This window comes from Gossypium hirsutum, chromosome A09, assembly GCF_007990345.1.
Source record: "Gossypium hirsutum isolate 1008001.06 chromosome A09, Gossypium_hirsutum_v2.1, whole genome shotgun sequence".
In the NCBI taxonomy this organism is placed as follows: Eukaryota; Viridiplantae; Streptophyta; class Magnoliopsida; order Malvales; family Malvaceae; genus Gossypium; species Gossypium hirsutum.
In genome coordinates this window covers 77,214,149-77,241,732 of record NC_053432.1, presented here as the reverse complement: position 1 = coordinate 77,241,732, position 27,584 = coordinate 77,214,149, and the positions used below count along the sequence as shown (strand labels likewise).

The window sequence follows — 27,584 nt, the reverse complement described above, 5'->3', positions numbered from 1 at the left end:
TGTGGACATATTTTTTCAGAAAAATTATAATAATGTGGAGATTTATTTAAAAGTTGCTAAGAATTATTGAAATTTTTAAAATTATTAAAAATCAATAAAAAGTATTCAAAAAATGTTCAAAATGATCTTGGACAAATGGTTGTCCAGGTTCAATTACTCGGACAACCATTTGTCTATGAACATTCTAGATGTTTTTATTAACTTTAAAATAATTTTTAACAAATTTCAAAACTTTATAATTTTTTTTTATTTTTGAGATTTTTTAATTTTTAAATATGTATTGTTGTAGTAAAATGTGAACATCAGGCATATGTAGTACATCACTTATCACTATATAGTTGTTTCGTTAATTATGTCTGTAACATTCCGAAATAGGGCCTAAACGGAATAGTGGTTGCGAAACCACAAATCCGGGGTAGAAAAATTTATTTTATTATTATTTTGAGGTTCATGGTATGATTACATGATTGTGCGAAAATTTCGTGATAAAATTCTATGCATAAAGTGCTTAAGTTGAGGTTAGGGACTAAATCGAATAATTAGCAAAACTTGCATTCTAGAAGTTTTTAGTATGAAATTGTTTTGGAATATTAATTAGGAGATCTTAAATGGTAATTTGACCAATTTTAAGTTCATGGACAAAATTAGGACATGGAAGGAATTTTTGAAAGTTTAGTAAGGAGGGGCATTTTGGTCATTTGGTTATTAACATTAATAAAAAGGTAAAAAGATGACAAAATTGTATCATCTTCTTCAAGTTACCAGCCGAACCTTACCTCTCTCCATAGTTGGGGTTTCTTCAACTTTCAAGCTTCATAGTAAGTGATTCCAAGCCCCGTTTTTAATGATCTTTACGTTTTTGAAGTCCCGGTAGCTCGATAAAGCTTATGCTTGCAATAATTTAAGTTAGGAATCAAATTTGGAAAAAAACTCATAGGTAAAATTTGTGTATTTTGATGTTTTATGATGGAATACGAGGTTTTAAATTATGTTAGACAACTTGTGCTACTTGGTTTTAAGTGAAAATGAGTAAAAAAGCTTAATCGGTAAAAATACCTAATAGTCATAAGTACATGTTAGTGTGTGAATTTGATGTTATCATAGAAGGAAAAAATGATCAGCATATCATAAAACATAAGAAAATAGGATGAAGTTTAATTTACGAGCCTTAGGGCAAAAGTGAAAATATGTGAAAGTTTAGGGGCAAAAATGTAATTTTTCCAAAGTTTGAGTAAAGGGATGTTTTGATAAATGTTGATATTAAATAAGCTAAATTTGCTATTATAGATCAAGAAGAGCGAAATTCGGGAGTAGATCGGGGAAAAGAAAAAGTAAAAGACTAAATTGTAAAGTTTAGTCACATTTTGTATCGAGGTAAGTTTACAGTAAATAAATGCAATATTATTTTATTTTACATTATTATTGTCAATTTCCAGCATTTATATATTTATGTTATGAAAATATTTAAAGTCGAATTTAAGGCAAAGTGACAGAGGAAAAGTGTTAAAAAGCCCCGGTTGAACCCTAGGAATGTTAGGATATTAGGGTTGACAGGACAGAACAGAAATGAGCCATGTAAGTCCATATTAGAAATATGGCTTTGGAGACAGGATTGAGCCATGTAAGTCCATATTATATATGGCATTGGAGACAGGAATAATTCATGTAAGTTTATGTCAAAGACATGGCATTGGCAGGATATTGATAGACAGAAACGACCCCAGTATCCTTAGTATTCTGAGTGGTTCAACGGGTCAGGATACGAGTTAAATTACAGTGAATTAACAGCAAAAGAAAAGTAGATTATATTTATGAAAAAGGAAAGGCCAGGTAAGAAAGAAGGTAAGAGAATAAAGAAGAAGATAGAAATTGAGAAGTAAAGAAATTTATGATGTTAGATGATATTATGCATAATTATCCATTATGTTGAATACTGTGATTTATTTGCTTGTAAGCTTACTAAGCCTAGTGCTTAATCTCTTTATTTTCTTCTTCTTATAGTACTTATCTAGCCACTCGGGGATCGAAGGAAACGTCGGAGGCCGATCACACTATCAAAGAAATAACTCGGTATAATTAGACGTTTTGTTTTGTATATGGCATGTATAGAAACTTAGCTACTTTTGGTATAATATGAACAATGAATGATGTGTAAATACTTGCTAGTGATTAGCTAATAAAAATGACCGATGATAAGCATGTTTATTAATATGTATGATTGAATGGTGATTATCACATGAAAATTATGAAAAATGTGAAAGTAGCCTAAAAACAGATTCAAGTAACAGAAATGACGTAACTTTGAAAAATCACTAAAAATTTTAGAAACATATTTTGAAGATGAATAATATATTAAATTAAATATTATTATGTCTATTTTCTTATGGAATAAGAAAAATAGGTAAAGTTATTATATTTTATGAGATATCTGAGTTTTAGTGAAACAGGGTCAGAGCAATTTCTGGATCCCCTGTTTCAACTTTGGAAATTCACCATAAATTGTACAAGACTAATTAGAAGGTTTACTTTATATGGTTATAATCCTTGTTGAGTCTAGTTTTAAGAGAAACAAATGGCTTAGTGATATGAATTTTGTACAGGAATAAACATGGTTTGTAGTAAGAAGAGGTTAGTGCAGTTGAGTTTTGAAACAGGAGAAACTTTAACTAATAAACTGTACTAATTGGCCAAGTCAAAAATCTATGAAAAAAATCAATAGATAGATATATGAGTTTAGTTTCAGGGAAAATTTACGGATCTTAATTTCGAGTTTCTAAACTCAAGATATGAATTTTTAGGCGACAACGATACAGAATGGCAGCACATTCCGAAAAGCTTAAATAAACAATTTAAAACTATTTAAGTGATAGATTAAGTTTAGTAATGCCTCGTGCTCGATTCTGGCAACAGTCTCGGGTAAGGAGTGTTACATTTATTGGTATCAGAGCAGGTTTAGTAGATTCTCGGAACAGTTAGTGTGAGAAAAAGTCTAGCTATACATGCCATACTTGTATTTTGATAGTGTGACGACTCCTGACAATTTTTTTTAAATATTTTTTTATAGTAATGGATCCCGGGCGAGCTGGTGATGATGATGTAGAAAGTAATGCACCTGCTTCCACAGAAGGGGCAGCGCCATCTGAGAATAGGCCAGTAATAGTTGATCAGGGAGGAGTGACTCGAGAAGCTCTCTTTCGAGCTTCGAATGATTTATTTGCCGAGTTCGTTCGTACGAATCCGGCAGTTAGACCTCCACCCGCTCATAATTCTCAGGCTACCTATGTAGCTCAAGCTTCCCCAGTCACAGGTACAGTGGCAAGAGAGAAGCCACCAGTTGATAGAATCAGGAAACAAGGGGCAGAAGAGTTCCGAGCAACAAAAGATGATGATGCAGAAAGAGCAGAATTTTGGTTAGAAAATACTATCAGAGTCTTTGACGAATTATCTTGAACACCCGAGGAATGTATGAAATGTGTAGTATCACTTCTTAGAGACTCAGCCTACTACTGGTGGAAGACACTTGTATCAGTTGTACCGAAAAAAAGGGTCACTTGGGATTTCTTTCAGGAAGAATTTCGTAAAAAGTACATCAGTCAGAGGTTTATTGACCAAAAGAGAAAGGAATTCCTGGAATTGAAACAAGGCAATATGACGGTGACCGATTATGAGCGTGAATTTGTCAGGCTTAGTAAATATGCTCAAGAATGTGTGTCCACAGAGGCTATCACGTGTAAAAGGTTTGAGGATGGGTTAAATGATGATATCCGACTGTCAGTGGGTGTCCTAGAAATAAAAGAGTTCGTTATTTTAGTTGAGAGAGCCTGTAAGGCAGATGAGCTATTAAAAAGAAAAGGCAAAGTTGAGACAGAGACACAAGATACAAAGAAGAGACAGATGAGCAGATCATTTCAGGCTACATCCAAGAGGCCCAAAGAATTTTCTACCAAATCTAGCTTTTCGACAGGGCAATCTAGTCAGAATAGAGGTAGCAGATTTAAGGATCCGAAGGCTCAGACCACCTCGACTACGAGTGCAGGTAATATCAGACAGGGTAGATCAGGGTGTCCACGGTGTGGTAGACTTTATTATGGTCCTTGTCGGGCAGGCGAAAATGTTTGCTATAAATGTGGTGCTCCAGATCATTTTGTACGAGAATGTCCAGAAGTGGCTAGCCGAGAGGTAACACAGAGTGCTAGATCCGGAAATGCTCTTACTAGAGGCAGATCACCGAGGCAACCGGGAGTAGGAGCAAGTAACAGAGGTACCTCTAGAGATTCGGCTGTGAGACCAGATGTTAGAGCGCCTGCAAGAACTTATGCTATTCGTACACGCAAAGAGGCATCCTCCCCCGATGTGATTTCGGGTACATTTTCTCTACATGATATTAATGTCATTGCTCTGATTGATCCTGGTTCGACTCATTCTTATGTTTGTATAAAATTGATGCCTAGTATAAGTATGCCTATAGAATCTACAGAATTTGTGATTAAAGTATCGAATCCATTAGGCAAGCATGTATTAGTAGATAAAGTATGTAGAAATTGTCCTTTAATGATTAGAGGCTGCTGTTTTCCGGTCGATCTCATGCTATTGCCATTTGATGAGTTTGATGTGATTCTTGGTATGGATTGGTTGACTACACATGATGTGATAATGAATTGTGGAAAGAAATTCATTGAGTTGAAGTGTGAAAATGGTGAAATTCTTCGGGTTAATTCAGAAGAGTCAGATAGTTCATTTCCCATAATTTTTATTATGTCTGCTCAGAAATACTTGAGAAAATGGTATGAAGCTTATCTTGCTTTTGTGTTGAACACTAAAGATCCAGAATTGAAAATTGAATCAGTGCATGTGGTATGTAAGTTTCCCGATGTGTTTCCGGAAGAACTACCAGGTTTGTCTCCTGTTAGAGAAGTTGAGTTTGGTATGGAGTTGATTCCAGGTACCACGCCCATTTCTATTGCTCCTTATAGAATGGCTGTATTGGAATTGAAATAATTGAAAGCTCAGTTGCAGGAAATAACAGATAAAGACTTTGTAAGACCCAGTAGTTCACCATGGGGTGCACCAGTGCTGTTTGTGAAAAAAAAGACGGATCGATGAGATTGTGCATAGATTATCGGCAACTTAACAAGGTAACAGTAAAGAACAAGTATCCATTGCCTAGAATTGATGATTTGTTTGATCAATTGAAGGGAGCTACTGTGTTTTCCAAGATAGATTTGAGATCCGGATACTATCAGTTGCGAGTTAAAGAGTCAGATGTCCTGAAGACTGCTTTCCGGACTAGGTATGGTCATTATGAGTTCCTTGTGATGCCATTTGGCTTGACTAATGCTCCTGCCATTTTCATGGACTTAATGAACTGAATTTTTAGACCATACTTAGATAAGTTTGTAGTTGTGTTCATTGATGATATTTTGATTTATTCTCATGATGAGACTGAGCATGCAGAGCATTTGAGAACAGTTTTACAAATTCTGAGAGATAATCAGTTGTATGCCAAGTTCAGCAAAAGTGAGTTCTGGTTACGAGAAGTTGGTTTTCTTGGACATATTGTCTCAGGTGAAGGTATTAAGGTTGATACGAGTAAGATTGCAGCCATTGTTGATTGGAAGCCTCCTAGAAATGTATCAGAAGTTAGAAGTTTTCTTGGTCTTGCCAGATATTATAGACGATTTGTGGAGGGATTTTCCATGATAGCTACCCCGTTGACGAGACTGCTACGGAAGGATGTTAAGTTTGAATAGACTGAGAAGTGCCAACAAAGTTTTGACAAGTTAAAGGCATTGTTGACGGAAGCTCCTATCTTAGTACAGCCGGAACCGGGTAAAGAATTTGTGATTTACAGTGATGCATCCTTGAATGGGCTCGGTTGTGTACTCATGCAGGAAGGAAAGGTAATTGCTTATGCCTCTAGACAATTGAAGCCACATGAGAAAAATTATCCGACACATGATTTAGAGCTAGCTGCAATTGTATTTGCATTGAAGATTTGGAGACATTATTTGTATGGTGAAAGGTGCCGGATATTTACCGATCATAAAAGCTTGAAATACTTGATGACTCAAAAAGATTTGAATTTGAGGCAAAGAAGATGGTTGAAATTGCTTAAAGATTATGAGTTAGTGATTGATTATCACCCAGGTAAGGCAAATGTAGTTGCTGACGCTTTAAGCAGGAAACTTTTATTTACATTGCGAGCTTTGAATACCAATTTAGCCATGTCAGATGATAGTTCTATTTTAGATGAATTTAGAGCTAAACCGGTATTTCTTGAAGAGATTTGTGAAGCTCAGAAAGATGATAATGAGTTACAAGCTAAAAGAGTTCAATGTGAGTCAGGCATAGAATCAGATTTCTGGATTGGTTCTGATGGTTGTTTGATGTTTAGAGACAGAATTTGTGTACCAAAAAATGATGAGCTTATTCGGAAGATTTTACAGGAAGCACATAGCAGTTCTTTATCTATTCATCTAGGCAGTATAAAAATGTATAATGATTTGAAGAAATGTATTGGTGGGTAGGAATGAAAAGAGATATTTCAGAGTTTGTTTCTAGATGCTTGATTTGTCAACAGGTAAAGGCCGAACATCAGGAACCCTCAGGATTATTACAACCTGTGCTAGTTCCGGAATGGAAATGGGACAGAGTTACTATGGATTTTGTGACAGGGTTGCCGTTAACACTGAAAAAGAAAGATGCAGTATGGGTTGTGATTGATAAGCTAACTAAGTCGGCTCATTTTATCCCAATCCGTATGGATTATTCACTTGAAAAGTTGGCCGAGTTATACATTTCAGAGATAGTTAGACTACATGGAGTGCCATTATCGATCATTTCAGATAGAGATCCAAGATTTACTTCACGGTTCTGGAAGAAGTTACAAGAGGCTTTAGGTACGAAGTTGAGTTTTAGTATGGCTTTTCACCCTCAGACCGATGATCAGTCAAAGAGAGTTATTCAGGTACTTGAAGATATGCTTAGATGTTGTGTATTAGAATTTCAAGGTAGTTGGGAAAAATACTTACCATTGGTAGAGTTTGCCTACAAGAATAGTTATCAGTCAAGTTCGAAGATGGCACCTTATGAAGCTTTGCATGGACGTAAATGCCACACACCTTTATATTGGACAGAGCTTAAAGAAAGCCAGATTTACGAGGTTGATCTAGTTAAAGAAACAGAAGAAAAAGTGAAAGTTATCAGAAATTGTTTAAAAGCAGCTTCAGACAGGCAGAAGTTGTATGCAGATTTAAAAAGAAAAGAGATCGAATATCAAGTTGGTGACAAAGTTTTTTTGAAAGTATCCCCGTGGAAGAAAGTTCTCAGATCTGGCAAGAAAGGCAAACTAAGTCCACGTTTTATTGGACCGTTTGAAATGATTGAGAGAGTCGGACCATTAGCATATCGGTTAGCTTTGCCGATTGAGTTAGAGAAGATTCATAATGTATTTCATGTGTCTATGCTACGTCGTTATCGTTCAGATCCGTCACATGTGATTTCTTAAACAGAGGTTGAGATTCAGCCAGACATGACTTACGGTGAAGAACCGGTAAAGATTCTAGCTCGAGAGGTAAAACAATTAAGGAACAAAAGTATTGTACTTGTGAAAGTACTATGGAATAGACATGGGGTAGACGAGGCTACATGGGAACCCGAAGAGGCTATGCGAAAACAGTACCCATATCTCTTCACAGGTAAGATTTTCGGGACGAAAATCCCTAAAGGGGGGAGAAATGTAACATTCCGAAATAGGGCCTAAATGGAACAGTGGTTGCGAAACCATAAATCCAGGGTAGAAAAATTTATTTTATTATTATTTTGAGGTTCATGGTATGATTACATGATTGTACGAAAATTTCGTGATAAAATTCTATGCATAAAGTGCTTAAGTTGAGGTTAGGGACTAAATCGAATAATTTGCAAAACTTGCATTCTAGAAGTTTTTAGTATGAAATTGTTTTGGAATATTAATTAGGAGATCTTAAATGGTAATTTGACCAATTTTAAGTTCATGGACAAAATTAGGACATGGAAGGAATTTTTGAAAGTTTAGTAAGGAGGGGCATTTTGGTCATTTGGTTATTAACATTAATAAAAAGGTAAAAAGATGACAAAATTGTATCATCTTCTTCAAGTTACCAGCCGAACCTTACCTCTCTCCATAGTTGGGGTTTCTTCAACTTTCAAGCTTCATAGTAAGTGATTCCAAGCCCCGTTTTTAATGATCTTTACGTTTTTGAAGTCCCGGTAGCTCGATAAAGCTTATGCTAGCAATAATTTAAGTTAGGAATCAAATTTGGAAAAATACCCATAGGTGAAATTTGTGTATTTTGATGTTTTCTGATGGAATATGATATTTTAAATTATGTTAGACAACTTGTGCTACTTGGTTTTAAGTGAAAACGAGTAAAAAGGCTTAATCGGTAAAAATACCTAATAGTCATAAGTACATGTTAGTGTGTGAATTTGATGTTGTCATAGAAGGGAAAAATGATCATCATGTCATAAAATATAAGAAAATAGGATGAAGTTTAATTTACGAGCCTTGGGGCAAAAGTGAAAATATGTGAAAGTTTAGGGGCAAAAATATAATTTTTTCAAAGTTTGAGTAAAGGGCTGTTTTGATAAATGTTGATATTAAATAAGCTAAATTTGCTATTATAGATCAAGAAGAGCAAAATTCGGGAGTAGATCGGGGAAAAGAAAAAGTAAATGACTAAATTGTAAAGTTTAGTCACATTTTGTATCGAGGTAAGTTTACAGTAAATAAATGCAATATTATTTTATTTTACATTATTATTGTCAATTTCCAGCATTTATATATTTATGTTATGAAAATATTTAAAGTCGAATTTAAGGTGAAGTGACAGAGGAAAAGTGTTAGAAAGCCCCGGTTGAACCCTAGGAATGTTAGGATATTAGGGTTGACAGGACAGAACAGAAATGAGCCATGTAAGTCCATATTAGAAATATGGCTTTGGAGACAGGATTGAGCCATGTAAGTCCATATTATATATGGCATTGGAGACAGGAATAATTCATGTAAGTCCATGTCAAAGACATGGCATTGGCAGGATATTGATAGACAGGAACGACCCTAGTATCCTTAGTATTCCGAGAGGTTCAACGGGTCAGGATACGAGTTAAATTATAGTGAATTAACAGCAAAGGAAAAGTAGATTATATTTATGAAAAAGGAAAGGTCAGGTAAGAAAGAAGGTAAGAGAATAAAGAAGAAGATAGAAATTGAGAAGTAAAGAAATTTATGATGTTAGATGATATTATGCATAATTATCCATTATGTTGAATGTTGTGATTTATTTGCTTGTAAGCTTACTAAGCCTAGTGCTTAATCTCTTTATTTTCTTCTTCTTATAGTACTTATCTAGCCACTCGAGGATCGAAGGAAACGTCGGAGGCCAATCACACTATCAAAGAAATAACTCGGTATAATTAGACGTTTTGTTTTGTATATGGCATGTATAGAAACTTAGCTACTTTTGGTATAATATGAACAATGAATGATGTGTAAATACTTGCTAGTGATTAGCTAATAAAAATGGCCGATGATATGCATGTTTATTAATATGTATGATTGAATGGTGATTATCACATGAAAATTATGAAAAATGTGAAAGTAACCTAAAAACAGATTCAAGTAACAGAAATGACGTAACTTTGAAGAATCACTAAAAATTGTAGAAACATAGTTTGAAGATGAATAATATATGAAATTAAAGCTTATTATGTCTATTTTCTTATGGAATAAGCAAAACAGGTAAAGGTATTATATTTTATGAGATATCTGAGTTTTAGTGAAACAGGGTTAGAGCAATTTCTGGATCCCCTGTTTCAACTTTGGAAATTCACCATAAATTGTACAAAACTAATTAGAAGGTGTACTTTATATGGTTATAATCCTTGTTGAGTCTAGTTTTAAGAGAAACAAACGGATTAGTGATATGAATTTTGTACAGGAATAAACATGGTTCGTAGTAAGAAGAGGTTAGTGCAGTCGAGTTTTGAAACAGGGGAAACTTTAACTAATAAACTGTACTAATTGGCCAAGTCAAAAATCTATGAAAAAAATCAGTAGATAGATATATGAGTTTAGTTTCAAGAAAAATTTACGAATCTTAATTTCGAGTTTCGAAACTCAAGATATGAATTTTTAGGTGACTACGACGCAGAATGGCAGCACATTCCGAAAAGCTTAAATAAACAATTTAAAACTATTTAAGTGATAGATTAAGTTTAGTAATGCCTCGTACTCGATTCTGGCAACAGTCTCGGGTAAGGGGTGTTACAATGTCATTACTTAAAATTAGAATGATCAATTTATTCTTTGATCTAAAATTAAAAGATAAATTTATATTATTTTTAAATATAAAAATTAATTATTTTTAATAAAAGATAAAATTAAATTCACTCATGATATAAACACCTTTATAATATTTTACCCTTACTTTATATATAAAAACATTTTAATAAATTTAAATTTAAATTAATATGTAGCAAATCACGAAAAGAAATGCATTAACATGACATTTCTCGATAATTTGTTGTCCTAAATAAAACCATGCATGCCACGTAACAGAGACTTGAATCCAACACGTGCACATGAAAATATGACGACATTCACTCCCACTTCCTATTCAGAATATTAAATCTTTATTTTCTTTCCCTTTTCTCTATAATTTTTTTCCTTCCGCTCCTTCCCCATTTTCGGTTCATTTCTCCCTTTATAGGAACGATCTCCCGAATTATTTTTTGTTAAAATTACCCTTTGCTGAAACGTAAGATCCCCTGGTTTCATTCTCGCTTTTCTTCTCCCTTTTTTTATCTTTAAGTGATCAAACAGGGAACAATTTGTTGGTCGTTTCTTTTGTGTTTGTGGATGCCCTTTTGCCCCTGGATCTTAATTTAGTACGTTCTATTAGGATGTTAAGTTTAATGGGAATGAAAAGATGATGAATTTGGTTATACTTCTATGTGTGTGTTTGTGCGCGCTTGCGCGTTTCTGATGCTATATTTCTCTATTTCAAGAATGCCTTGTATCTGTTTCCAATGCTTTAAGGAAGAAAATGGGGATCCATATGAATCTCTTCTTCTTCTTTTTTTTCTCTTTTTCCATTAGGCTACATTCTTATGGTAATGGGTAGTTTCTCAAGGATAAACGAGATTTGTATTTGTAGTATTCTAACGCAAATGTGTAGTCTAAAGATTTATGCTTTAAATGTGTAATGTAAAGTGACATAGTGGACAAATTAAGGCATTTTTATATACTTTTATGGAAATGATCACAACCTTCTTGCTTTCAGCATTATTAGATTTTCCACTTTTAGACTTGAATATTGCATCTTAGGATTGTATATTGATTTATGAATCAAAATCGATGGTAGAAGAATAGGAAAATTGTTGATTCGTGAGATGGTTTTAATATGTAGTGTTTGTAATTGTGACACTTATAACCAGCAAGCAGCATTTGAAGTTTGTGCCTTTTTCAGTGTGCTAATTAAGAATTTTATATACTAGATTTGCAGCAGTATTAATATCTATGGATTACTGGGAATTGAAGTGCAGACTTGAATCTTCTATCTTTACATATTTTGCATTTAGATTTTCGTCAGAAGAATATGAAGCTGCTAAGGTTGGATCTTTGCATCTAGGTAGTGTGTGTATGAACAAACTTGTCAAAATTTCTAAAACCTTGCCTCTTTGGTTCAGGGTTACATGCCAATCCAAGTAATTAAAGAGTTTTGAAGTTGTTTCTCTAATTACAAACATTTACTCACATCCATAGATTCTTTTGATGGCAATCTATTCATATTTACATTTTAATGGCAATCCAGCAGGAAAAATTTTCTTGCTAAGACATTGTGCTAAGGCAATATTCTTTGTTTAAGAATTCGATATCAGTTGAAAGGTTATCAGTATTTTTCTTCCGTCTTATGTTCTTTATGTCAAATATACTATGAGGCTTTTCATACTGGCTTTCAATCTCATTACTTATAACTCTAAAGTCAAGGAATGTTTTACATGGATAACTAAATATTGCATTGCCATTTTTCAAAAAAGTGCGTTCTTTAACGTCTTTGTTTATTAAAAAAAACATTTCACTTAGCTTTAATTCGACTTTGTTAAACTGATGTACTTTTTTCTTAAGTTATTGGTTCATATTTGAGTTAAAGTTTTTGATCTGCATGCCAAGCTGTTGAGCTTCATATTGATTCCAGGATTTTTGGGCTAGCTATTTCCCGAAGATTAAGGAGCAGTGAATTAAATTGGTCATAGTTTAGTGTTTGTTATCCAGTGTAATTCAGAAATTGAAAATAAGCATGAGCATCAAAAAAAATTGTCTGGACCTTTTCAAATTTCTAAGGATTTGGTTCGTCTTTTTAAGAATTTCATGCAAGTGTAACTTTGGTTGATATGAGGATTTCTTCGGTTATATAGACTGCGATAAATATTCAGAACTCACTACTTCGACACCCTGTTTTGGATTAGTTCACTCAAAAGTATATACTTGTTTTTATCTCTGCATCAACATTTATTTTGGTGCAGGACATAAAATTTGAGGTTTCTTAGAATGCAGCCTCTAGGATTCTACAAGTTAATATGTGCCCTTCTCCCATTATCAGACTAGTTTTTTCTAGAATGTTTTAGAAATAAGAATATTTTGGACATGGAAGTATGTAAAATGTGAAGTTCATTTCATAAGTTTTAATCTTGCAGAAGTGCAAAAAGTAATTTTGTTGTTGATATTCTGCAGGTAGTTTGGAATCTGCAATATTGGCTTAAAATGTCTTCCCCTAGCAAGAGGAGAGAAATGGATGTAATGAAGTTGTAAGTTTCTCTTACATATTTTATGTTCAGAATAGTTTGCTACTGTAATGCTTTTACTGATAGTATTTTGTATGGTGTTTTGGGCACTTCTTTTTGCAATTTTCTAAAGCAGTAGTAATTAGTGTGGCCAAGGCACCCAGACCGGCTGTCTTAATCACATAACAGGTGATGGATAAGTTGGGATGTTTTGAGTTGTAACCTTTTTAGTTAATAGGAGTAGCATCATGAAGATGTTCGTAGCAGAGATGGTAAATTGAATTTGTTGAATGAGAACATCTATATTCTGAAAATTGGTTTTCATAGGGTTGATGGGACTATAATTTGAATGGCCATTATTCATTAAATACTCATGAATGTCAACTGTCTGTGATACTGTTTTGTTTCTTTTCTACAATTAAGAAATCCATGAACAGTAAAAGATGTTGATGATTTTCAGCTTTCACCTTTACTCAGCAGTGAGTTCATTGCATTATTATAGGGCATCCTCTCACTTTTAACAGACCTAGTGACATATTTTTCTTTTTGTTTGCCTGAGTGATTATTTCAATTCTTGATACTTTTATTTTATTCAAATGAACTCTTTCCATTTCCACTTCGTGAAAGCTTTGCTGAATTTAGAAATTGCTGCTAAACTTGGATTTTGGCCTGAGTTGCTCATGAGTTTTTTATTTTTAATTTTATCTAGGATGATGAGTGATTACAATGTAGAAACAATAAATGACGGGCTCAACGAATTCAATGTCAAGTTTCATGGTCCCAAAGAAAGTATGCTTATACTAATCTGTTCAATTTATGTTCTTTTTTTCATGTATGTTTGATATGATCCCTCTCACATAGTGTTTATATGTTTAAGCATGTACTTCAGGTAGTCACCTGGTTGTTATTATTATTATTGTTATTATTATAGAGAGAGGATACAATATCTATTTATCATTACAAAGTAAACAAAACACCTAGATGATCGAGTTCCAAAATTTGCATTCATAATACGAATGAAAAACAAGTGCTGGACCAGCAGAGAACTGTTCCATAGTGTTTTATATGCTTATAAATTTCAAATTTGTTGATAATTTTATTAAATTTATTATATACTTAGAGGGCTTTATCTATGCTACAGCTTATAACAAATTGTTTCTATTGCTAGTCCAAGTACTTGTTTTTAATCCACTTTGATTTCTTTTATATCAACTTCAATGCATACAGGTCTCTATGAAGGTGGGGTTTGGAAAATCCGGGTTGAGCTTCCGGATGCTTACCCATTCAAGTCTCCTTCTATTGGATTTGTGAACAAGATATTCCACCCAAATGTTGATGAACTGTGAGGAATTCATAATTTCAGAATTGACTCTTACAAACTATATTATCTTTGCTGTTTAGTTTTTTTCATTCTTGTCTTCAAAAATAGTCCTTTTGAGCTTTCATGGTCAGCCGTCTAAAATTTGGAATTGATTTGCTAAGAAAAATATTTAAGATGCTCTTGTATTAATTGTTAATAGACAAGGATTCTGTAACCTTTTTGTATTTCTGGGTATGCCATGCTGATTCTTGTTCAAAGTTGACTGAATCCGATTTTTTTTCTGTATTCAAATAATTGCAGGTCTGGTTCTGTTTGCTTGGATGTTATTAACCAATCATGGAGTCCAATGTTCGGTAAGCATCAATTGGATTACCATTGCTTACAATCAGGAGACCTTTTTCATTTTCTTGATTGACACCTAACATACATTTTTTGCATTAATAATATCCTTGGTTCTTCCATATACAAATTAGTTCTTTTTTTTCTTTTCTGGAATTTGTAATGGAAACTGAGCTATATACGACTTTTACCTGTTATTGCAGATCTTTTAAATATTTTTGAAGTTTTTCTTCCACAGCTCTTGCTTTATCCAAATCCTTCAGACCCTCTAAATGGGGATGCAGCATCATTAATGATGAAGGATCGAAAGCAATATGATCAAAAAGTAAAAGGTAAAATATATTGAATCGGTTTATCTTCTTTTCCTCCGTTCTGAATTTTGCTCTAGTCGAATGGCTCCAATGTACACTGTGCATTTGGAAATTTTGTGATCCGGTGGTAAACTCAGGATTACTGCTTTATTACATTTATCCATGAGTGTGTAAGAAAGAGAGGGTGGTTGTTGACAAGTATTCATTTCTTGGCTGAGTGATGTAACTAGTGTCTTCTTTTTCCCCTTCATGGAAGCAGAATACTGTGAGCGATATGCAAAGAAAGAAGACATCACGAAATCCGCAGCTGACAAGGAAACTGATGATGAGGATGACATCACTGATGAAGATACTGGATCTAGTGATGATGAAATTGCTGGACATGCAGATCCATAACCACCTTGGAAGATCTAGCTTCTACGAATTAAACATTTGATAAAAGCGATGATGAACCCCCTTTGTTGTTCTCATCGGCATATATTAGATAAAAATAGAAGTGGCAAGTAAAGTTAGTGATTTCAATATGGTAGGGCTCAAAAGGAAAAAAAAAAATAGCAATAACTATTGATACATTAAACTCAAATATTCTTATTAGACACCAGCTTGTATCTTCTTTCCCCGTAGATCCTGTACTAAGGGAATACATGGTCATGTATTTGTATTTGTATGTGGTTGGTATTTGATTAAATTTGTTTTAACCTCATGCTGGAAGAATAAAGATTTTAATAACATTTGTTTTTAGCCTAATGCTAGAATAATAAAAGTTTGTTTGTTAATATGAAAAGAATCCTTGGAAAAGTTGCAGTTTTACTTTTGAGATTTATGATTTTCTAGGACCTGAAGCATTTGGCTCGTGAGTTAGATGGCAACCGAGAAAGACATGCACTGTATTGCAAGGATTCTTTGACACTTTCACGTTGCCGGCAGTCAATTTTAAATGCCACTTTGGTTTATTGACTCATTCCTTGCTCATTATTTGAGTCTTACAGAACGTAGCAAACCACATACTCAAATTCAGCCATATGGCAAAGCAAAAGTTGGCAGAGCATTTAAACCATTTTATTTCTGTTTGTTCTTCAACAATTCGTGAACAAGCAATCCCTTTTCCTTAAAAGTTGGTAGAAACCTTGCTTCTGTTTGTAAGTTGAAAATGAACCGAGTTTCAATCCGGGTACTGCCCATTTTGATCTTTCTGCTCTTCAATGTCTCAAATTCAGAAGATGAAGAAGTAAAGCAATCCCTGGTGAGATTCATGGACAAACTTGCGGGTGTAACTGCAAAGACAGATCAAAGTTGGGGTTGGAACACGACATCAGACCCCTGCATACACAAATGGAAGGGCGTATCGTGCGACACTCAGTTGCGGTCCGTCAAGAAAGTAGTCCTTGATGGGTTAAATCTCACCGGAGTTCTCGATATTGGTTCAGTTTGCAAGGCAAGTTCCCTTCTCGTGTTTAGCATCGTCAAGAACAATGTTGCTGGATTGATATCGGAAGAGATGGGGAATTGCAAACGTTTAACTCATCTGTATTTAAGTGGTAACCAATTATCAGGTCACCTTCCGGATTCTCTGAAAGAGTTGAGTAACTTGAAAAGATTTGATATCTCCAACAATAACTTCTCTGGAAAGGTTCCCGATTTGTCTCAAATTTCGAGGTTGATTATGTTTTATGCTCAGAATAATCAACTTAGCGGAGAGATACCAAAGCTTGATTTCTCCAATCTGATGCAGTTCAATGTCTCCAACAACAACTTCAGGGGTCCACTTCCTGATGTAAAAGGCCGGTTCTCTGCTGAAAGTTGGTCCGGTAATCCAGAACTAGGTGGAGAATTTATCTCAAAGGAATCCCCTCCATCAGCAGCAGCACCATTATCTCCACGAAAATCTGAAGATTCATCAAGGAGACTGCTTCTTATCTACTTTGGTTATGCTGTTCTTGGACTTATTATTCTGTTGGTCGTTGCCTTCATATTAATCAGCAAAAAGAAGCTGAAAGAAGCCAAGGCTGATTTTGCGAAAAAGGGAGTGAACGCATACATTAGCAGTACTTACGATGTATCCAAGATCACTGAGCATAAGTCAGAAAATTTAGCAAGTTATGAAGAGAGTAAAGCGGCAATGTCACCCCTTGTAGTTCTTAGAAGTCCAAGGGCCCAAGGTTTAAGGTTCGAGGACCTGCTTCGAGCTCCGGCTGAATTGCTTGGAAAGGGGAAACATGGAAGCATCTACAAGGTAATGCTTGATAATGGGTCGACAACCTTGGCAGTGAAGCGGGTAAAGGACTGGAGTGTTACAAGTCAAGCCTTCAGTAGAAGAATGCAGAGATTGCACCAGGCAAGGCATCCGAATATATTGCGATCACTAGCTTTTTATAGTTCCAAGCAAGAGAAGCTCTTGGTATATGAATATCAACCAAATGGCAGTCTTTCCAAGCTACTCAACGGTAATGTCATTGTCACCTATGCTTGTTGGTTAGCAACTAATTGGGCTCTTTTCATCACTACTGATATGGTTCCTTGTTGATTCAGGATCCCGAAATGGCCAGGCATTCGACTGGGGAAGCAGAATAAACGTTGCAGCTACTGTTGCTGAGGCATTAGCATATATGCATGAGGAGCTGAGTGAAGACGGAATCGCACATGGTAACCTGAAATCAGCAAACATACTGTTCAACAACAACATGGATCCTTGTGTGAGTGAATATGGGCTAATGATTTCCCACAGTGAAAATCCATCATCGAATTCCCACTCCAACAGTTTCAGCTTGGATCCTGCCCGTATCCGTACAAGCTTTAAAGCAGACATCTATGGTTTTGGGGTGATCCTTCTTGAACTTGTAACAGGAAAACCGGTCCAGGGTGATGAGTTGGAATTGGTTCAATGGGTTAACTCAGTGGTTAGAGAGGAGTGGACTGTTGAAGTGTTTGATGAAGGCTTACTTCTGGAAGGTGCAAGTGAAGAGAGGTTGCTGATCCTTTTGCAGATAGCATTGAAGTGCATAAATCCTAACCCTTATGAAAGGCCCAACATGGACCAAGTTGCTGTTATGATCAACACGCTAAAAGATGAAGAGGATAAATCAAGCTCCCATGTATGAACCACTCCAATGTCATACTTCTGCATTAATTCGATTGTTCATCAATCGGCCCAATTTTCGTTTCTGTAATTTATTAAAAAGGTTTTTATATTTAATGTATATCTATAAAATATAAAACCTTATTAAATGTAATAACTTCACTTCTTCTACAAAATTTTGATTGCAAAAAATTACTGATAGCTCTTTCTCAACCCTTAATTAAGATAATAATATGTTTCAGTATATTCGAACTCACATTATTATATACTGACAATAATACTAATACTAATCGAGTTAAGACAACTAAAACGGTAATTAAATGGGATGATTATGTTCGGATTAAAAAAATGGTTAATATATAAATTGCTCTCTCAACTTAGCCGCTTATAACCAATTGATATTGAGACTTTTTTGTATAATTAGTACATAAATTTGGAATTTGTCACACTTTGGTATATCTACCATTATGCCATTAAAATACAAAAATATAAAAAATGTGTTGCCAACTTTTTCTCAGATTACAACTAGGATTGATGTTGACAGTGACACTAACATTTAGAAATGTAAATGTTAAATTTTGAATTTTTTTATATTTTTACAATTAATTTTAATTTGTATATAAAAATATCTTATAAAATTTAAAGTATTATATATAAAATATTATAAAATTAAAAAATAAATATTTGTAAATTATTGTGAACTGATTTGCAATTTAAAAGATAATACATAAAGGAAAAGGAAAAAAAATTTGAAGTATAAATTCACTAATGTATTTTTCAATAAGTGATAGATCACAATTTATCGACCCATCTTTTTCAATGGTTTTATTCAAAATTTTCTATTCAATGTATTTTTTTCCATTTATTAACTTATTTTGGATCAAATTTAAAAATTTTCTGAATATTTATTTATTTTTTCGAATAAAATACCAAATATCTCAAAATTTAATTTAACTTTCTTTTGCTTTTGCTGTTTTGGGTCGATTTTTAAATTTTCTAAATATAATTAATTTTCTTTTTAGATAAAATTTCTAAATCCCTAATTTAATTTATTTTTCTTTCTATTTTTTCCATTTTGGATATAATTTAAAAATTATTTATTATATCTTTTGGGTTAAAAGTCTTTCAATATAATTTATTTTTCTTTTTACATTCTTTTTTGTGTAAAATTACAAAAAATTTAAATTCAATCTATTTTCTTTCTATTTCGCTGATCTAGATAAAGGTATCTACTCCTTTTTTTCACTATTCAACTACTTTATATCATTATTAAAAAAAAAACTTTTTACGTTAAAAAATCCGTTATAAAAATCGATTACTCTTTTATATTAAATTCACATCCAATTAAATCCTTATCATTATTTAAAAGAATTAATTAAGTCCCCCTTTTAACTGTTTGTTATTGATCATGTTGACTATTAAAATAAATTGACAGACCAATCAGATGATAACACATGATAACTTTTGATTTAATCTAATATTTAAGCTTTTATATTAATTTGCATCCAATTAACCCCCAGTCATTATATAAAATAATTAATTGAATCCCTCTGTTAACAGTTTCTATTATTGACCACGTTGACCATTTAAATTTTAATTATTCAAAAGTGATTAAATTATACAATAATGGTAAAAAATAGAAAGACTAAATTTTTAAAATAAAAATATGAAGACTAGATTCCAGAAATACAGAGAGCACAGAAATTTGAAGTATATTGTAACATTTAAATTTTAACTATTTAGTCTATAAACAATTAACCCAATGCGAGACATTAAGATGGATGTAAAGAGTAAATCTATTGATTCGGGTTAGTGTTGTTTTTCATTTTGGGCCGATATGTAATTTTATTAATCAAAGTCATTTCTTATTTTAAAAAAATTATCTAAAAAGGAATAAATAAAAAGTTATAATTTTTGTTAATTCAAATTAAATAATTTGATTATAAAAAATTGATAAATATAACAGAAAATAACTTCATTTTAAGGAGTGTTCAAAATTAATTAAAGTTGCAACTTTAATATACTTAAATGAATTATAATTCCAAAATATTACTTCTTTCGATTTGGAATATCTGAATAATTTTGATTATGCAAGTTAACGACATGTTTCTTTCTTTTCATTTATTTTTATTTTATATAATTTCATTATTTAAACTATTTTATTTTATTTTAATGTAACTATTATATAGGTCGCATTATAATTATATTCATATGTTTAATTATATAAATATGCGGTTTTCACACATACATATGTGTATCTTAATTACTAAGGTATATAATTTAGGTATATGTATATATAATATACAAAACTAAGAACTAAAATATAAAAATATTTTTTTAACAAAAATTTTCTTATCATATCTGTTCTTTTTTATATAATATCTAAAATTCTCTATAGTCTCGAGTTTCGAGTTTGAATAGAGTTGAACTTTACAATTCGAATAACTCAAATAATTTGAATAACAGATCGATATAAATACTATTCTGGTCCCTTTCAAATTTAAAAATGAGCAAATTAATCTCTCAATAAAAAAATACAAAATAATTCAAAATAATTTTCAAAAATTCAAAATATTTATAAAAATTTCATAATTTATTTTTTTACTAAATTATTTAAAAAATTCAAAAAAAATCTAAAAACATATATAGAAAATTAAAAAATTAAAAATTTTCTAAAATAATGATTTTGGAAACTAAATAAGTATTAATAACTCAAATTTATTATATTAAAGGATTAATGATTCAATTGAACACTCACACCTACCTTCAACCTTAAAATAGTAGGAGAATGCGTTTCAGCGCATTCGAACTAACGTCCTCCTAAACTGATAACTATACCGATACTAATGAAGTTAATACTCAATCGGCATTAAAATATAAATTATATAAAAATTAGAAGATAATATATAAAAACACACGCGTACGTAGTTCGTTGGTTGGTTGGTTAACATTCCATTGGACATGGTAGATTATTAATGGTGTTAATTAATTCTTTTTCTTTTTCAACAGTATGGAAATGAGTTGCAGCACGTGATCAAATAGTCCATTTTTCCTGTCTTAAAATTACATTTTAGTGTCTACCTTTTGTCCGTACTCCGTTGCAATCTCGATGATAAAAGTGAAACTCAGAAAGAGAAAATTATTTTTATTTGTACCAGCGACTTAAGTCAACCACCAACTCCCAGCGATCAGGAGAGAAAGAAGAGATGAAAGTGAAGTCGTGGTTAGTTGAATCGGCGCCATTTGCAGCCATGGTGGCTGTGGAGTGCCTGGATGTTGGCTTATCCACCCTCAGCAAAGCTGCCATGTCCAAAGGAATGAGCCACTTTGTCCTTGTCGTCTACTCAAATGCTCTGGCTTCCCTCATTCTTCTTCCAGCGGCTTTTTTCTTCACAATGTTCTCATCTATTTATCAATTAGATCCATGGATGAGCAATTAATGGTAATTATTTCTGTTTCGGGACTTCCTTATATGCAGGAAAAAGCGGCCACCAATTACTTTATCTTTTCTGTGCAAAATTTTCTGCTTAAGCATTGCTGGGTATGCAATTAAATCTGAACAGAGTTCAATAATTCCTTTATTGGTGAAAAAATTGGGGTATGAAACCGGGTTTTTTGCAGGATCACTTTGATGCAGAACTGTGTAATCACCGGTGTAAGTTACAGCTCTCCAACCCTTGCTTCTGCTCTTGCCAACTTAATCCCAGCTTTCACTTTCTTGCTTGCTGTTATCTTCAGGTTCGTCTTTGCTACTATGCCATTTGTTTTTGTAGTATAAGGCCTAATCAGCTGTCTTTGATCTTTGCTAGCTATAGCAGTTTTTTTTTTAACTTTATAGGATGGAAAAGCTAGAGTTGAAAAGCCCAAAGAGTCAGATCAAAGTGTTGGGCACCTTGGTATCCATTTCTGGAGCACTCATTATGACCCTTTACAAGGGTCCTCCAGTACTTTCCCCACCAATTCAACCGCATTTACACCCATCTCCTTCTACCATGTTAACAACATCTAACAATTGGCTCATAGGTGGCCTCTTCATCGCTACTGCCTCTTTGTCACTTTCAGCAAACATCGTTGGTCAGGTAATTTAATATGCTATTTCATAATCCACAATGCTTTGGCTACTTCAAACTGATACTTTCCCTACTAAATTTGAAGGCTGCGGTTCTGAAAGGGTATCCATCGGAGATAACGTTGGTTTCCTTCTATTGCCTCTTTGGGACCATTCAATCTGCATTGGTTACTTTGATTTTTGAAAGAGACCCCAACGCTTGGATGTTGAGTCCAGATATCGAGCTCATTTCTGTGGTCTACTCAGTAAGCAGACTGCAACTCCCCATGTTAGCTTTGTCATTTTGGCAAATCAAAGCTTAGTAACTGAGACCGATTTCGTTTCAGGCTTTATTTGGAAATGTGGTAACATTCGGCGTGCAAGCATGGTGCATACGGCGTAAAGGGCCGGTCTTTGTGGCCATGTTCAAGCCCTTAAGTATTGCTATTGCTGCCTTCTTGGGGTTCATTTTCCTTGGTGAAACGCTTTATATTGGCAGGTACGAATTTCCTTATTATCATTTTTAATTTGCTAATTTTTGCAAACTTAGTAAACTGTTCATGAACATAAGCAAGGGCTCACCTATTAATTAGCAAATGAGCATAAATAAGTTTAAAACTAGATAAAAACGAGCTTATTAATTTGCTCACCCTCGTAGTAGCAACGAGATAAAATATAAAATATTTGAAGCCAAAGTATAAGTTGTGTTGTACGAATAGGATAAAAGAGAGTAAATTATTATACTAGAAAATTACACAGGTTTATATTTTGCTGCAAAAGATACAAGTGGAAACATTACAAATAAAGAGGAAAAAATTGTCTTAGGAAGAATATGACGGATGATTCAAAGATGGAGGAACAACCACCCATTTATAGTAGTACAAAATCTCCACAACTTTGTATTCTTTAGATGTGAGATTATGTTATTTCAATAAATTGATTATTATAAAGGGATGTACTAAAGTTGAACACAATAATAGGCTACAAATAGACGACCAGTTGATTTCACAAGAGATACTCTAAACAAAAATTCCTTAACTTGGACATAAAATCAAAGGAACTTTTGACAAAAACATTGTGTAAATTGGTCTGAATTTTATGGAACTATTCATTTAAGCCAAAGAGCTTCTTACAATGATGTTTATTCTCTATCCGCATCATTTACTGCTTATGTTTAAAGGCTCTAGCGAGGCTCATAGTTGTGACTAAATCAGGGGTTTATGCATTTGAGCATTTAATCGGATGGAATCATCTAATCCAGCCATAAATAGCCTAACATGTTGTTTTGCCCGAATGTACTGACTAGCTTGTCTTAATTTTTATCGCAATTGTCAATGATAAAGCTCTACCCTTCCTATCTGTTTCAAACTAACCAAATCTCCCAAGCGGAAGGACCAAAACAGAGGGAGCAATAATTGCTGAATTATAATCATTTCAGCACACCCCTCTAACTTAATCTGAAAAATATCAAAGTTGTGCCTCATCCAGCATGTGGAAGGTTGCCAAACTTTATCTACCTCAGTCCTGTGTTGATTTTCGAAAAACTATTCACACCGATGCAAGCCAAATCAAAGGATCTTCCGATCCATCAAACTAATATCATTACTTGGGAATAGTTTTTTCAAGTGGCGAAATTGCCCCACTCGGGGGTGTTTCCGTCACGCCTCCTCCAACAGCTGATGGGAGATGGGAAGTATTAAATCACCCTTCAAAGGACTACGTACGTGTTGGCTGAAACCTACGCACACAACCCGAATAAGTAAACATGCAATGGTATTAGCTCACCCTATAAGTTTGAAAGCATAATAGGTCTTTGCTCTTATATTCTAATCTTATGATGCCATGTTTGTTTTATTTTACTTTTGCAAAACTGTCTTAAAAGTACCATTTCTTTGTTTCTTGTATCACAAGTCACATTGAAGTTTTGAACATACGATGCTATAGTGTTATGTGATTCATTCATCAGTTTTTCCTTCTCTATGCGGAAAACTGCTTTTGGAAATAGGATTGTTTACCTTCGTAAACTTGTACATATTTGCGTTAGAATTAACACCACAAGAGCAGTGTTTGGCAGATGAGAAAGGTCAAGAAAATCAAGAGAGAAAAAAACTTGAAACAAACTTCTATCAATTTGATTTTGTAGACTTATCTCTTTGGGTTATTCTTTATCAATATTTCTATTACATCTCTTAAAATTCAGTGGCATTGTGATATGTTCCGCTTTTGTTATAGTGGATCAACATCACAAATTTTATAGTAATTGATCTAAGTTACCATAGACGAAGGAAGCTGTATTGCATGCAGCTATTGCACCACTTTTACCAAAACTTAACAACGAGATAATAATACTAGTACTCCTTTGCAGTATTGTGGGAGCAGCCATAATTGTAACGGGCTTTTATGGGGTGATATGGGCACAGTCGGACAAGGAAGAAGTGGGCAAGACAACAACCACCCCCCTCTTAGATGGACATGATGCAGATGCCTAAATGATTAAATTTCTCTTCTTTTTAAAATGATACATTCATGAAATTTTATGGGTTAGAGCAAATATTTTATTAATTTTGTGTGTGCTAATTTAAAAGATCAAAATAACATGATCCGTAGATTTTAAGAAATCAATTAATGCAGGTATGCTTCCGCATCTAGTTTTATTCTTGATGATTTAGCATTGAATCATTACATTATTTCTGTTTAGTTTTGACATATATGGTTTAAAAAAAATAGTCAAAGATTACGATTTTCGGTTTTTTAATTTCACTATTAAGACATCCTTATTTCGGGTTATTTTAGAGACTCTAGTGCAATCAGAAATTTTAGTTTTGAGCTTTGACAATTGGGTAAATTTTAAATTTGAATATTGATATAATTATATATATATTTTAAAATAACTTAATTGAAGCAATAAGTCGCCAAAATGATTTTTTTTGTATAAATTATTTTGTTTTAAAACATAAAAGGTTGTGTGCATGTAACTTAAGTTATGTTAATATTGATCGGCTCAAATGAAGTTAATGATATTACATGTGCAACTATGGTAATAAATATGTGACAATTATTTGGTTTTACATGTGAGCAATAAATTGGCCCAAAGGAAGATTTATGGTTCGACATGTTCTTATTGTCAATGTTTGATTATTACACCAATATAAATGGAGTGTCCGATATCTTGAAATAAAGTTTACCTTTATTCAAATTATTTTGGTTTAAATTTGAAATCTTATGTGAGGTTGTTTATGGTTTATGATTTATTCAACTATTATTATATTTGTCAACATCATTGTATGTTGTTTTAGGATAAATATATATATATTATTATCTTTTAATTTGATTGAAAGATGAAATTAAGAAAAATATTTTGAAACAGATAAATTCATATTTTGGCTTTAGGTTTTAATTAAGGATGCCTAATATTTTAATAGATTAGTTGAAACAAAATACCGCCAAAGTGACCTCTTTTGTGTAGATTATTTTATTTAAAATATCAAGATGATTATATGTGTCACACCCCTACACCCGGTTCGATTGTATGGACTCGGTATAAGACTATTACATTTGGTGCTAAAATTGTTTTAGCACCAAATGTAATAGTCTTATACCGGGTCCATACAATTGAATCGAGTTTAGAGTTTTACATTTATTGGTATCAGAGCTTAAGTTTTCTGAATTCTTGGGTTGGGAATGAGTCTATCTGTACATGTCATTTTGTATATTGATGAGATGAGATGAGGTTTAATTATTTAATTGTGTAATTTATGAATATTGTAAAAACTTAAAGATGTCAAATAGATCTCGTGAAGAATCGGAAAATGAAGTAGAGAGTAGGGCACCAAACCTTGATAGGGAAAGAGATCAACATAGAGCCCAAGCCCGAAGTGAATCGGTAAACTTAGGGGATTATAGGGAGCCTAAATTGGAAGAAATAACTCAACTTGAAATAGAGTCGATACCGCCTAGAGAAGAAATTCCAATTGTAGCCTTGTTATAGACAATGAATCAGTTATTGCAGCAAGTTGTAAGAATTAATAATGCTCCATCTATTCCACCACCATCTCCTCCTTTTACTGCTCCACATATACAACCGTCATAACTAGTCATCGATCTCTTTCGGAGAAAATAAGAAAATATAGAGCTAAAGACTTTAAAGGAAAAAAAAATGATGACCCACCTGAAGCTGAAGAATGGTTAGAGAACAGTCAAAGGATATTTGAAGAATTACAGTGTACAGGGGATGAAAAATTGAAATGTGCAATATCTTTATTAAAGGGTGAGGCTTACCAATGGTGGAACACTGTCATGAATATTCATCCTGCAGAGAAAATTAATTGGAATTTCTTTGTGTCCACATTTTGAAAAAATATGTGAGCCAACTTTATCTTGAGAAGAAGAATAGAGAATTTTTTGATTTGAAGCAAAATAACATGTTTGTTGTTGAATACGAACGTGAATTTATCAAATTGAGTAAATATGCCAATGAATTAATAGCAAATAAAGCAGATATGTGCAGGAGATTTGAGTGAGGATTGAATGAAGAAATTTATGTTCCTCTTATACCATTACATGTAACACCCCCTTAACCCCGTCCCGTCGCCGGAACAGGATTACGAAGCATTACCAGTCCTTACAATACTTTTATGCATTAAATAGGGATAATTATGATACATAAATTAAAATTATGTCATTTTGTATCTTAAATGGGCCTATATTGATTACTATAAACATCTGAATCCAACCGGGGTTCGATCAGAAGCTTATAAAAATTTTTGTGAAAACTTAAAAATTTCCTTCTTTTTGTCACACGCCCGTGTGACCTAGGGGACACACCCGTGTTCACTTCTTACACGTCCGTGTAGGAACACCGTGTTGTTTTTTTTTAGAATCTGTTAATCTCGCACGGCCAAAGCACACGCCCGTGTGACTTGGCCGTGTGAACCTATGATGAACTTCGTTTTGCAAGTTACTAACCCTGTAAAAACTTAAGCTTTAAGATAATATTTTTACCGACTTTTAATATGATTAGAACTCGATTAAACATATTTAATGCTAACCCAACTTGACAATAAGACATTCAACCATTGTACTCTCAGTGGTACCACAGTCTAGATTGACTAAAAATTTTTGTGTACAATCTTAAACAACTTACCTATATTAACTTTCAAGCATGCATATTTCATTTTATGACCTAACATCTTTAAACCATTCTTGAACATTTTTACTCTATTAACTTAATAGCCAAGGTACATGCCATTTTCAACAATTAACATATTTTACCTTGTTGAGTTTGGGATTGACTTAGGATGCTGATTCGACGATCTTTCTTTAGTTTAACCTACGCATGGAACCAACCGTACGCTGAGTATAAACTCAGTGGTATTTCTATAAACTAAATACTTAATAGTAAATTAAAAAAATATAACATTTGCTTAAAATCATGCAACTTTTACAGTAATTTCATAAATCAATAAAACAATAATATTTGTCATTCATATATGTATTCGAGCTTTAGCTTTTAGCTTTACAGTCTTTATAATTCAATCACTTAACTTCACTTCATAACTTATAAATTTTACCATTTAATTCGGTCTACATTCGTTATCCATTAATACATAACAGTCAACAGTCAATATTTATCAACCAATTTATCAATTTCATACAGAACATTCA

At 33.2% G+C, this 27,584-nt stretch overlaps 3 protein-coding genes across 4 annotated transcripts; all 3 read left to right on the top strand.

Annotated features, from left to right (window-relative positions):
- The first annotated feature begins 10,654 nt into the window (after nt 1–10,654).
- On the top strand, nt 10,655–15,525 carry LOC107933613 (ubiquitin-conjugating enzyme E2-23 kDa). Of its 2 annotated transcripts, none has more exons than XM_016865875.2 (7): nt 10,655–10,799; nt 12,776–12,849; nt 13,535–13,614; nt 14,053–14,167; nt 14,447–14,499; nt 14,689–14,817; nt 15,056–15,525. In XM_016865875.2, the coding sequence occupies exons 2-7, from the start codon at nt 12,806–12,808 to the stop codon at nt 15,190–15,192; spliced, it is 558 nt and encodes a 185-aa protein (XP_016721364.2). In that variant the 5' UTR covers nt 10,655–10,799; nt 12,776–12,805; the 3' UTR covers nt 15,193–15,525. The 2 variants fall into 2 exon arrangements, with proteins under 2 accessions (XP_016721364.2, XP_016721363.2); XM_016865874.2 differs by having other exon boundaries at nt 10,662–10,929.
- A 79-nt stretch (nt 15,526–15,604) lies between these two features.
- LOC107933611 (probable inactive receptor kinase At2g26730) lies at nt 15,605–18,064 on the top strand. Its single transcript, XM_041076894.1, has 2 exons — nt 15,605–17,240; nt 17,326–18,064. The coding sequence occupies exons 1-2, from the start codon at nt 15,947–15,949 to the stop codon at nt 17,892–17,894; spliced, it is 1,863 nt and encodes a 620-aa protein (XP_040932828.1). The 5' UTR covers nt 15,605–15,946; the 3' UTR covers nt 17,895–18,064.
- Nucleotides 18,065–20,962: 2,898 nt separating this feature from the next.
- On the top strand, nt 20,963–24,568 carry LOC107933608 (WAT1-related protein At5g40230). Its single transcript, XM_041076893.1, has 7 exons — nt 20,963–21,269; nt 21,351–21,413; nt 21,494–21,610; nt 21,711–21,951; nt 22,028–22,186; nt 22,268–22,419; nt 24,286–24,568. The coding sequence occupies exons 1-7, from the start codon at nt 21,079–21,081 to the stop codon at nt 24,407–24,409; spliced, it is 1,047 nt and encodes a 348-aa protein (XP_040932827.1). The 5' UTR covers nt 20,963–21,078; the 3' UTR covers nt 24,410–24,568.
- The last annotated feature ends 3,016 nt before the right edge of the window (nt 24,569–27,584 follow it).

Excerpts from the sequence above, each read along its gene's own strand:
- LOC107933613 (XM_016865875.2), top strand. The coding sequence starts at position 12,806 with ATGTCTTCCCCTAGCAAGAGGAGAGAAATGGATGTAATGAAGTT. Across the intron at positions 12,850-13,534 it reads GAAATGGATGTAATGAAGTT|GATGATGAGTGATTACAATG; the intron begins GTAAGTTTCTCT and ends AATTTTATCTAG. Across the intron at positions 13,615-14,052 it reads GTTTCATGGTCCCAAAGAAA|GTCTCTATGAAGGTGGGGTT; the intron begins GTATGCTTATAC and ends CAATGCATACAG.
- LOC107933611 (XM_041076894.1), top strand. The coding sequence starts at position 15,947 with ATGAACCGAGTTTCAATCCGGGTACTGCCCATTTTGATCTTTCTGCTC. Across the intron at positions 17,241-17,325 it reads TCTTTCCAAGCTACTCAACG|GATCCCGAAATGGCCAGGCA; the intron begins GTAATGTCATTG and ends TTGTTGATTCAG.
- LOC107933608 (XM_041076893.1), top strand. The coding sequence starts at position 21,079 with ATGAAAGTGAAGTCGTGGTTAGTTGAATCGGCGCCATTTGCAGCCATG. Across the intron at positions 21,952-22,027 it reads CAGCAAACATCGTTGGTCAG|GCTGCGGTTCTGAAAGGGTA; the intron begins GTAATTTAATAT and ends CTAAATTTGAAG. Across the intron at positions 22,420-24,285 it reads GAAACGCTTTATATTGGCAG|TATTGTGGGAGCAGCCATAA; the intron begins GTACGAATTTCC and ends ACTCCTTTGCAG.